Source organism: Pseudorca crassidens, chromosome 19 (genome assembly GCF_039906515.1).
Source record: "Pseudorca crassidens isolate mPseCra1 chromosome 19, mPseCra1.hap1, whole genome shotgun sequence".
NCBI classification, from domain to species: Eukaryota; Metazoa; Chordata; class Mammalia; order Artiodactyla; family Delphinidae; genus Pseudorca; species Pseudorca crassidens.
The window spans coordinates 9,432,764-9,443,544 of NC_090314.1; the positions used below are offsets into that span (position 1 = coordinate 9,432,764).

Genomic DNA, 10,781 nt, shown 5'->3' on the forward strand with positions numbered 1-10,781 from the left:
CTTCCCTGGTGGCACAGTGGTTGAGAGTCCGCCTGCCGATGCAGGGGACACGGGTTCGTGCCCCGGTCCAGGAAGATCCCACGTGGCGCTGAGCGGCTGGGCCCATGAGCCATGGCCACTAAGCCTGTGCGTCCGGAGCCTGCGCTCCACAACGGGAGAGGCCACGACAGTGAGAGGCCCACGTACCGCAAAAAAAAAACAAAAAAAAAACTTGAATAATCACAAGACTATCAAACAATCACATCTGACCTGCCACTAAGAAGGAATTATGTACTTGCTTTTATTTTAGGTCTATAGTAATACTTTAAGACCATAAAGTTGTCACTGATCAGGGAAGCCTGTCCGGATGCACAGAAATACGGAAGTTATTTTTATTTCTAACCTTTCCCTAATAGTGGGGTATAGTAGGATCTTAGAAAGCTTCTGCTTCCCCTAACATGAACCTATTTTCCAGGTCTATACAAAGGATGGCACTAGTTACATTTTCACACAGGGGATGCCTCCTGAACTATATCATTAATTCTCGTTGCTTAATAACTAATACAAATTCAATGTAGTATTATTAGCACAGGAAGATTTTCATCATTAATACATGTAATATATACAATATATTCATAGTATATGCACTGGATAATAGGTACCACATGAAACAGTGAGATGTGACCTTTCTCCATATGAAAGCTACAAAGTGGCTATAAAGTCTGGAGACAAAGGAACTATTATTCTATATATTATTATCAATAGGCAAGTATGTTTTCAGACTTCATGGCCCCCTGTAATCAGGTAAAGAGCCAAAATAAATGAATAAAAGTATCGATAGGGCTTCCCTGGTGGCGCAGTGGCTGAGAGTCCGCCTGCCGATGCAGGGGACACAGGTTCGTGCCCCGGTCCGGGAAGATCCCACGTGCCGAGGAGCTGCTGGGCCCGTGAGCCATGGCCGCTGAGCCTGTGCGTCCGGAGCCTGTGCTCCGCAACGGGAGAGGCCACAACAGTGAGAGGCCCACATACCGCAAAAAAAAAAAAAAAAAAAGTATCGATAAAATATGATCCCCACATAAATTATTCAAATGTATATTAAACCCACATAATGATACGTATGATATGAATTTGGTGCAAAACCTAGCTATGGTAGCAACCTGAGTTACTCAGAGGAGCTTCCTGAGAGAATCAAGATTTCTTTTTTAATAAAATTTTATTTTATTTATTTATTTTTGGCTGCGTTGGGTCTTCGTTGCTGCACGCAGGCTTTCTCTACTTGTAGCGAGTGGGGGCTACTCTTCGTTGCAGTGCATGGGCTTCTCATCGTGGTGGCTTCTCTTGTTGCAAAGCACAGGCTCTAGGCGTGTGGGCTTCAGTAGCTGTGGCACATGGGCTCAGTAGTTGTGGCTCACAGGCTCTAGAGTGCAGTCTCAGCAGTTGTGGTGCACGGGCTGAGTTGCTCTGCGGCATGTGGGATCTTCCTGGACCAGGGCCCGAACCCGTGTCCCCTGCATTGGCAGGCGGATTCTTAACCACTGCGCCACCAGGGAAGCCTGAGAATCAAGATTTTTTAAGCTGGATTTAGTGGCGATGCATAGCCAAAAGTATAGCCTTCCTGGACAGCGTAAAGGAAAAACTGAATGGTGACTTCCCTTCTGAATAGAAAGCAAGAGCATGTTGGTTTAAATGGCCCTACAAGAGAACGACTTAATTAGATGTGTGGAAGTAGGTTCACAGATAATTTGGATTCACATTGGCCTTAGGAAGGGACTAGAATTGCTCCTCGCTGCACTGGCCCCCTTCACTGTGTTCCCATGTCACCCGTAAATGCTTAAGTGCCTCAGAACTTGGCAGTAATAACCAAAACCAACATCTATTCTCTACTTATTGGAGAATCTATCCAGAGCAGTCAAAAGGCTGTCTTAAAATTCCCATCAAATCCTAGTGAGAGCATTATTAAAATGTTCTCTCTTTCTGAGAACACTGTGACATTTTGCAGATGCCTGATAAAGAAAGTGTCTAAGAAAATAAAATGATGTACCTGTGGTCACAAAGCAGGTTAAGAGTTGGCTAGGAAAGCCCCTCTCAGACGCATGTTTCCTGGAAGACCCTTCCTGATAGCTTTAACCTACTGAGGTAGAAGAGTGTTACCAGCAAGCACACTGCACTGCAAATCAGGCAACCAAGGTCTACACTGCTGTGTGATTTGTGAACTCTCTTCTGTTCTTTGAATCTCAGTTACTTTATTAGTGAAATGAGAAATATGGATTAGATAGTCCCTTACAGCAATAAAATCCTGTGACCATTACAAACAGTGTCTCCAGATATCTGCTTTCAGAAGGCAGCCTCTTTCCATTAAATCAACTGAAATATAAGTACAATAATACATGAATGGTTGTAATACAGGGTATATTAAGCAAATTTTGTCTCAGTCCCAGATAGACAATGCTGACATAAGAGATGCAAGACCACAGAGACAATAAAACAAATATTTTTTTAAATTAAACATCAGAATAGAAAATAACGTGCAGGTATTGTTTACAAGCAAAATGTGAAATATATACCATGGATAACTGATGGAGAAGTCACAGATGCTGCATAATTAGACAGAGAAATACCCTGTTTTCTAGTTTGTTCCTATGTTGAGTTTCACAGAGGAAAAGAGATTTCACAAGCAACTTACATTTAAAAAACAAAAGTGCAAGAAGCAGGACCACCCAGCTTGGCGAAGCCCTGGAATGATCTGACAATGAATCAGAGGCGACTGACTGAAGGAAACAAAGAAGCTGTCTATCTTTAGCTGCTCTTCATGAAGCAAGTTTTAAAATTAAATTTCCAAGCATCCTTGAAAAAGTACAATGAATGGGGGGAAAAATCATGGTTTCTTGGAAGAAATTAACAATCTTTTTCTGACTCTCTGGTAAAGAGCAGAAACTTTCCTCCCTAGTATAATATCTGCAGTTGTGTGGGCAGTTGAAAAGACTACACGTGGGCAATTCAGCAAAACACAAGAGCAGCAGGCAGCGAAGTTCAGGGAATACAGATCACAGCTGGTTTTGAAACAACACCTTACATTATTCCAAAGGCAGTCACTTCCAGGTTGCCAACAACTCAAATTATTTATAGTAGATTGATTTATACACTCAACCCAATGTGAGAAGAAATATTTCTATTTATATCCAAACATCTTTAATATGAGGGGAATTATACTTGGGAGACCTTCATCGCCAAAAACAGGTTTTGCCAAATATGATTTAAGAAAGGGGAGGAAGCTACGTGTTTTCCATATCTGACCCTATAAAAGTACACTTGGAATGAGTATGATTTGTCTTTCCTCATAAAGCTTCAAGGTAAGTGTGTGTGAGGACAGGGCTCTGTCTGAAGGGCCAACAGGGATGCCTGGCTGCCTGCACGCATGCCACACATCCTGGCCCGCACTGCCCATGGCAGCCCTTCCAGGGAATTACCAACTTACTACGTGGCAATTTTAATTAGACGTTTTGCTGTTCCCAGTCATTTCCTGCTTAATTCAGAATCCTTCATGCTATTATTGGGAATTGTTAGCATTTAATGAGAAGAAATTTGCTCTTTTTCTTACAGTTCTGACCCACTTCAAGGTTGCACCTCTAAGGTAAGATACTGATTTTTCTCATTCCTCGCAGGGAGCAAGAAATCTGCAGTGGCTTGGAGAGTGGTCGGGGGCGGGGGCAGGGGTGGAGGATATAAAATAAAAGCATTTCAATTTCAGGGCTGTTCATGCTTCCCTTGAAAAACTCTGAGGGAGACTTTAGAAACTGGTTCTCATTAATTTATATCTTTTGAAATAAATGAAATGCTTTCTCAGAATCTTTAGGAGTTTTTAGATACAATTTTTTCCATTTCCAGCATTGCAGACTGTATTTTAAATAATTGAATTACAACATGCAATACAACATTTCACAGTGTTACTGTTCATTTACAGAGAAAATGTATGGGTTGGTCAAAAAGTTCGTTCGGGTTTTTTCCGTAACATCTTTTTTTAATTTATTTATTTTTGGCTGTGTTGGGTCTTTGTTTCTGTGCGAGGACTTTCTCTAGTTGCAGCAAGCAGGGGCCACTCTTCATCGCGGTGTGCGGGCCTCTCACTATCGCAGCCTCTCTTGTTGTGGAGCACAGGCTCCAGACGCACAGGCTCAGTAGTTGTGGCTCACGGGCTCAGTTGCTCTGCGGCATGTAGGATCTTCCCAGACCAGGGCTCGAACCCGTGTCCCCTGCACTGGCAGACAGATTCTCAACCACAGCGCCACCAGGGAAGCCCCCGTAACATCTTAATGGAAAAGCCTGAACAAACTTTTTGGCCAAATCAATAAATTTCCTATACACAGCTTTTACTCACCGCTGTATATAATATAAAAAACCTTGAGATGCTGTCTAAATGGATTAATAGAATGGATTGAATCCTTCCCTTGGAAAAGTGGCTGAAAACTGCATATTGTTTCACACTCTGTAAAATGGACATTTTAAAATATATAATATGAAAAATGTGAGCCTTTTTAGCAAGATAAAGGATTTTAATTATGCTATCCAAATCACTGTAGTTTGAATAGAAAAATGTTGAGAAGATAACCAAGTGCTTTTGAGTTTTCCTGGAAAAGATATCTTTTTAAACAGTATGTAGGTTCCTTAAAAAACTAAAAATAGAACTACCATATGACCCAGCAATCCCACTACTGAGCATATACCCTAAGAAAACCATAATTCAAAAAGAGTCATGTACCACGATGTTCATTGCAGCACTATTTACAATAGCCAGGACATGGAAGCAACCTAAGTGTCCATCAACAGATGAATGGATATAGAAGATGTGGTACATATATACAATGGAATATTACTCAGCCATAAAAAGAAACGAAATTGAGTTATTTGTAGTGAGGTGGATGGACCTAGAGTTTGTCATACAGAGTGAAGTAAGTCAGAAAGGGGAAAACAAATACCATATGCTAACACACATATATGGAATGTAAAAAAACAAAAATACAATGTTTCTGAAGAACCTAGGGGCAGGACAGGAATAAAGATGCAGATGTAGAGAATGGACTTGAGGACACGGGGAGGGGGAAGGGGAAGCTGGGACGAAGTGAGAGAGTGGCATGGACATATATACACTACCAAAGGTAAAATAGATAGCTGGTGGGAAGCAGCCGCATAGCACAGGGAGATCAGCTCGGTGCTTTGTGACCACCTAGAGGGGTGGGATAGGGAGGGTGGGAGGGAGATGCAAGAGGGAGGGGATACGGGGATATATGTATATGTATAGCTGATTGATTTTGTTATACAGCAGAAACTAACACACCATTGTAAAGCAATTATACTCCAATAGAGATGTTAAAAAAAGATCTTTATTATAAAATAGGTTATATATGACCATTATGCACAGGATTGATGAATGTTAAAGTGGCAGGAGACAGATCTTGAAAAGAAAAAGTTTTCTGAAATTTTTATGAGAATACTAGTAATAAAGCAAGAAAACATAGGTAATAACATTTTATAATGCCTTTGAGAAATACTAAAGACAGGTGAAGAAACTGAGTTTGTCAAACTTATGACACAGGAACAAGAGAAGTTGATGTAGAATAGGATATTTTTAACTAAACAATGCAAAACAAGGCTCCTCACATTTCTGCTTTCCTTTATTAGGTAGTCCTTGTAAATCCCAAATCTATAATGAAAAGGTTTTCACCAGGTACTAAATAGTTCCTATAACTTTAGCAACGTATTTCTATTGATGTTTTAATTTATAAAGCCAACTTTGGTCCTTCCCCACACCCAACATGTGTTCTAAGAGGTGTGAAGGGTGCCGTAGAAGGAAAACACTCCCTGTCTGCAAGGTGCTTATAATCCCACTGGAAGATAAGAACTACAAGTGAAAGAGCTGGAGAAATCCTGCAGTCATCTTAGCATGGCGTTCTGTATAAGCTGATGATAGGAGGCTTCTTAAGATTAATATGCAAACGAAACAGAGAAAGGAGCTACAATATCATACAGTAGATGAGCCAGAAACAACTGTCTCTTTCCAAATGCAAGAATAAGTATCTATCACCACTGGCACAGAACACGGAGACTGACATTTCACCTCCAGCCAAGCCAGGGAGTTGACCATACCCAAAAAGATGCTAGTGCTCAACTTGTCAAGGAATAATGTCGTGGTTTTTTTAACGTGAATCGAATGACCCAGTTGCTGATTTTCTATAATATCTTTACTTCCTCTGCCAGGCAGTGTCTCTGATTTGGCTGCCATCAATAACCCACAGCCATGAGTTCTGACGCTGAGATGGCCATTTTGGGGGAGGCTGTTCCTTACCTCCGAATGCCTGAAAAGGAGCGCATGGAGGCCCAGAATAGGCCTTTTGATGCCAAGTCCTCAATCTTCGTGGTAGACCCTAAGGAGTCCTTTGTGAAAGCAACCGTGCAAAGTAGAGAAGGAGGGAAGGTGACAGCCAAGACCGAAGCTGGAGCTGTGAGCAAAACAACTGGAGGGGATTAGACTGGGCCCCGCTGCCAGTTAGGGGAGCTGACACTCCTTTGTCGACCTGGCCTCTCTTACTTGACTTGACAGACAGTAACTGTGAAAGACGACCAAGTTTTCCCCATGAACCCTCCCAAATTTGACAAGATCGAGGACATGGTCATGATGACGCACCTGCATGAGCCAGCAGTGCTGTACAACCTCAAAGAGCGTTACGCAGCCTGGATGATCTACGTGAGTTTGTTCTCATGGCCTCTGCTCATGCAGGTGGTTAATATTCTGAAAAATAGTATGTTATGAAGGTCCCCATGAAATAATTATATTCCTTTTTTTCCTTTACGGTGCAGACCTACTGAGGCCTCTTCTGTATCACCGTCAACCCCTACAAGTGGCTGCTGGTGTACAACCCAGAGGTGGTGGCTGCCTACCGAGGCAAAAAACAGGAGGCCCCGCCCCACCTCTTCTCCACCTCTAACAACGCCTATCAGTTCATGCTGACTGGTGAGTGGCCTGACTGTTTTTCATACAAATTATTTCACCACCTATAATCACAACATGGAAAAGTTAAAAAGACCTTTAGGAATACTCAAATCCAGCCCCTTAGGTGCACACAAGAGGTGACTAAAGCACAGCTCAATCATTTTAGTACCTATGTTTCTTGTTGATTTTCAATTAGATACTTTAAGAAGTATTGTCTTTAAAGTCATCAGAACCCATTTCAGAGATAATAGCCTCTCTCTGAATGAAAATGGTATTCGGGGACTACTTCATTCAAAAGGAAGTTGTCACTGTCCCCCCTTAAAAGGACTTTATTCTGATTGAGGCACCCTCTCTTACCTGATCTTTCTTTGACCCAATAGCATGCTTTTGGGAAGCTGATCAGAATTAGGGCTGCAGTCTGGGACCTTGAGACAGAGGGGGGGCGTGTGTGTGTGTGTGTGTGTGTGTGTGTGTGTGTGTGTGTGTGTGTAATTGATCCATTTAGAAACTTAATCTCAATCTTGGCCTGATTAACACTATTTTGAACTATGAAATACAGTCCAAATCCTTAGAATATTGTGCATTCTTCAGTTATATGCATTCATTAGCAAAGAGCAGGCCACTGGAACCTATAGATGACAACTAGGGAATGTGTCTATGGAAAGGATTGCTCTTTCTTTTAAACCAGAAGGACACACTTCCTGTGGGGTATAAGGAGTTTAAAACACTACACATTTTAATGTTTCTCTTCCCCAACTTAAGAGACATAATAACACCACCACATGTAACTTTACAATAATATATGGAAAAACCCCACTGAGTGTGACACTTACACTCAATGCCCTCAGTGTTTCCCTATAGAAAGTTTTGTTTGTGTAACTAGTAGATATGCTGACTGTCCACTGTCTTTCTTCTAGATCGAGAGAATCAGTCTACCTTAATCACATATGTATTATTATTCTGAGACCTATTCCTATTTTATTTTCACTGGGAAAATCACAATCCAAAAGAAGAAATTAGTTCATGCCCCATAGTAAAGCAATGGCATAATCAGCCTGGAACTAAATATTGCTATCACTTATTATAGGGCTCGGATTGTATCCAAATATAAAATAACAATGTCGCAAATTACATCATTTGCTAGCCCATTCTTAAAAGTTCCAGAGCTTGCCAGGGATTAGGAGATATAAAACACCATGTCCACACATGGCCAGAACCCAGTACCGGACCGTGAGCACACACACCTTCTGAAGTTTGGGCAGTTTGCGAACGTTACCAGTGGTTCATTTTCAAGGCCTACTTGAGGAATGTCTATTCCTTCAAAGACCTAACTTGGGAATATCTTTAGTCTAAGGAAGCTGAAGAACACATGCATTGCTTCAGAGAGTTTTTTACTAATTGTTTCATTTACTACATAGTGCTTGAGGAGCTGCTTCTTGGACCCCTGAAGCCCGGCCTCAGCACCTAGAAGAGAGCCTGACACATTTTAAGCACTCAAGAAATAAGTGCTACATGGTTAATGATCGACTGTCTCAGATGCTTATCAGTGCAAAGCAACAGAAATAATATGGGCTAAATGTGGCCTGAAGAGAAAGATCTAGGGGACTCTGACAAAGACATATAAAGACAGGCACATAAGAGTAAATGCTAATGGAGGAAGTAGTTTCCTTTGTCACAGAGCTTAATTTCTCACACATATTTGATCACTGCTTGACAGCGGAGAATCCAGGGCTGGGAAGACTGTGAACATGAAGTGTGTCATCCAGTACTTTGCAACAATTGCAGTCACTGGGAAGAAGAGGAAGGATGAAGGTACTAGTGGCAAAATGCAGGTGGGTCTGATTGCCACGTCAGAATCCAAGCTGTCAAGTAAGAAACTCCCGAGCCCCACATGTGAGGACTGCTCTTGCCTTTGCAGGGGACTCTGGAAAATCAAATCATCAGTGCCAACCCCCTGCTGGAGGCCTTTGGCAATGCCAAGACCGTGAGGAATGACAACTCCTCTCGCTTTGTAAGTCTGTGGGTCACCGAAGGGTTTTCTCAGGTGTCCTCTCAAATGCCAGAGAAGGCTCTCTGAGTTATTAACTCAATCTCTTTTTACTCGTGTGCTAACAGTCTTGTATATAACATCATCTTTTTCACTTGCAAGGGTAAATTCATCAGGATCCACTTCGGTTCCATGGGGAGACTGGCTTCTGCTGATATTGAAACATGTGAGTAACAGGACCTCCTAAACAGAATCCAAGAATGACAAATGATGGTTGGGAGGAACATCTTACAGCTCCTGCTGAGCCTGGAGCCTGTGAAACACCAGTCACTGCCAAACATGCCTGTGGGTAATGCCAGTCTTAACCAGAGCCCACAGTGTGCTTCATCCACTTCAGTCAGGAGCCAACGGTGCTCTAGAAACTGCCAGGAGTTGCTGGGCTTATCTGAAGGATGCCAGCCTCAGAAGAAATTTCAAATTTTTCTAAGAAAAAACTAAGACTGGGGGTATATAACTTGGGTTTAGTGTATGTGATTTCTTCCTAGTGTGAGCCTTGATAAATGTTGCTCTTAGTAACCCCTGTTATAAAGCGAGAAGAGACCCTGAGGAGGAACAGGTTATCAAGAATCAATTATATTTGAAATGTCAAGAATCTTCTGTATGAGAAATGAATATGTCTTGAGCCAGGCAACTTCAGTTTCCTTCTAGAGGTGGCAAGAGCAACCACAGTGGTAGAGACGTAATATGTGATATCCCACGGGACCATTCAGCTGAAATCTTATGGGGCCAGTGAGATTGAGCTTATGACCCCAAGTTCCAAAATCATTCCAGGAACTTTATAATTCTTCCCGCTAATCCAATGTCTACTTTCCACTGCAGATCTTCTGGAGAAGTCTAGAGTCACTTTCCAGCTAAAGGCAGAAAGAGGCTACCATATTTTTTATCAGATCATGTCTAACAAGAAGCCAGAACTAATTGGTACAAAGCAGCTTAAATTTATTAAGTTAGAAGCCAATGTTTTTATTAGCACACCTTCTAACGTAAACCATACACCCTGAATTCTATGTACCCAGAAATGCTCCTGATCACCACCACCCGTATGACTATGCCTTCATCAGTCAAGGGGAGGTCACAGTCCCTAACACTGATGACCGAGAAGAGCTGATGGCCACAGATGTCAGTTACACATGAAGTTTTTTAAAAATAAGTCATTGTGTATGGAAATGACAACGACAACCTGCTGTAGGTGTGAATAAGGACACAGTATAAGTTCTTCTAAATAAGTTAGTGTCTTTTGCCCTAATTCTGCCCTCTCATCTCTCCTGGTAGAGTGCCACTGACATCCTGGGCTTCTCTTCTGATGAAAAAGTGTCCATCTACAATCTCACGGGGGCAGTAATGAATTATGGGAACTTGAAATTTAAGCAAAAGCAGCCTGAGGAGCAAGCAGAGCCAGATGGCACCGAAGGTACCAAATGAACCTCCATCTGGGTTAAATAAGAGAATAGAGGCAAATAAGCCCACTCCAAACTCATGGCTCCTTTGCACCTGAGCATATGATGGCCACATACAAATATAACCCCACACAGGAATGATTCATTCCTTACTCTGCCTCTAGGAACGGTGGGGTCATAGTGGGTCATGCTGGATGTCTGAATTGTGTCTCTGCAGTTGCTGACAAGGCTGCCTCTCTCCAGGGTCTGAACTCTGCTGACCTGCTCCAAGCCCTCTGCTACCCCAGGGTCAAGGTCAGCAATGAGTATGTCACCAAAGGCCAGACTGTGCAGCAGGTAATGGCACAACCTCTGTGAATCTCACACTTCCCAGGCC

At 42.3% G+C, this 10,781-nt stretch overlaps 1 protein-coding gene and 1 long non-coding RNA gene across 2 annotated transcripts in view; one reads left to right on the top strand and one right to left on the bottom strand.

Moving 5' to 3' along the window:
• The window catches only part of LOC137212305 (uncharacterized), a 181,940-nt gene that overhangs the window by 87,554 nt on the left and 83,605 nt on the right, over positions 1 to 10,781 (bottom strand). The window lies entirely within an intron of this gene.
• LOC137212510 (myosin-4-like) lies at positions 6,018 to 10,762 on the top strand. Its single transcript, XM_067716001.1, is given in 9 exon segments — positions 6,018 to 6,475; positions 6,575 to 6,718; positions 6,832 to 6,985; positions 7,882 to 7,909; positions 8,682 to 8,796; positions 8,883 to 8,983; positions 10,025 to 10,127; positions 10,281 to 10,419; positions 10,623 to 10,762. Coding segments are annotated over 9 exon segments (1,128 nt in total). The 5' UTR covers positions 6,018 to 6,271.